This window comes from Cebus imitator, unplaced genomic scaffold, assembly GCF_001604975.1.
Source record: "Cebus imitator isolate Cc_AM_T3 unplaced genomic scaffold, Cebus_imitator-1.0 Scaffold497, whole genome shotgun sequence".
Lineage (NCBI taxonomy): Eukaryota > Metazoa > Chordata > Mammalia > Primates > Cebidae > Cebus > Cebus imitator.
Genome location: NW_016107812.1, coordinates 1,102,473 through 1,103,229, shown reverse-complemented (window position 1 = coordinate 1,103,229; position 757 = coordinate 1,102,473). Strand labels below are relative to the sequence as shown.

Genomic DNA, 757 nt, shown 5'->3' with positions numbered 1-757 from the left:
CCGCGCCCCGCGCCCCGCGCCCCGCGCCCCGCGCCCCGCGCCCCGCGCCCCGCGCCCCGCGCGCACCACACGAAGTAGAGCAGGATGAGCAGCTGCACTGCGCGGTACAGGACGCCCAGGCGCCGGTTCCTCACCACGATCACCTTGGGCGTCTCGTAGTCCCAGAGGGCGGACCAGCAGCCCCGGGCCAGGCGCCGGGCGGTCGCCCCCGCGGGGGGCTCGGGCTGGGGGACGGCCATGGCGCGGGCGGCCCCCGCCTCCGGGAAGCCAAGGCCGGGCTGAGGGTCGGTCCCGCCGCGCGCGGAGGGCTGGGGGCGCGGGGCGGGCGGGGAGCTGTGGCTCCGCCTCCAGGGCGCGGCCTCGTGCCTGCCCCGCCCCGGCCCCGCCCGACCCGCGGGTGTCCCGGGGGTCCCGCGTGGGGCTCGGAGCCGGGCCTCGCAGGGGCACAGCCCGCGGTCCGGGTGGGGGCCGAGCGCCGAACCCGTGGCCTCGAGGTTGGAGGGTTGGGATTCCCCAGGTGGGATCCAGGAGGACGGTCCCCGCGGCGCCCCCGCTCCGGTCCAGCCGGTTCCTGCCGCAGCTGCCGGGGCCTGGAGCGGAACCCGCGCCCCCATCTTTGTCCGCAGATCCTCTGCCGCGGCCCCAGCCCCGAGCTGGAGACGGATCCATGGCCGGCCCACGTTTCCTTTGCACGCCAGAGTTTTCTAACTTTTCATGTCTCCACTCCACCCACATTATTTTCAAGCAAATCCCAAAC

The 757-nt window shown here is 76.1% G+C and overlaps 1 protein-coding gene across 3 annotated transcripts in view; it reads right to left on the bottom strand.

Annotated features, from left to right (window-relative positions):
* The window catches only part of P2RX2 (purinergic receptor P2X 2), a 3,500-nt gene extending 3,222 nt beyond the window's left edge, over positions 1-278 (bottom strand). For all 3 annotated transcript variants that reach the window (XM_017513625.2, XM_017513626.2, XM_037733156.1), the window contains exon 1: positions 67-278. In XM_017513625.2, the coding sequence (XP_017369114.1) occupies positions 67-239 (173 nt within the window). In that variant the 5' untranslated portion in view covers positions 240-278. The remainder of the gene's footprint in view (positions 1-66) is intronic.
* Between the last annotated feature and the right edge of the window lie 479 nt (positions 279-757).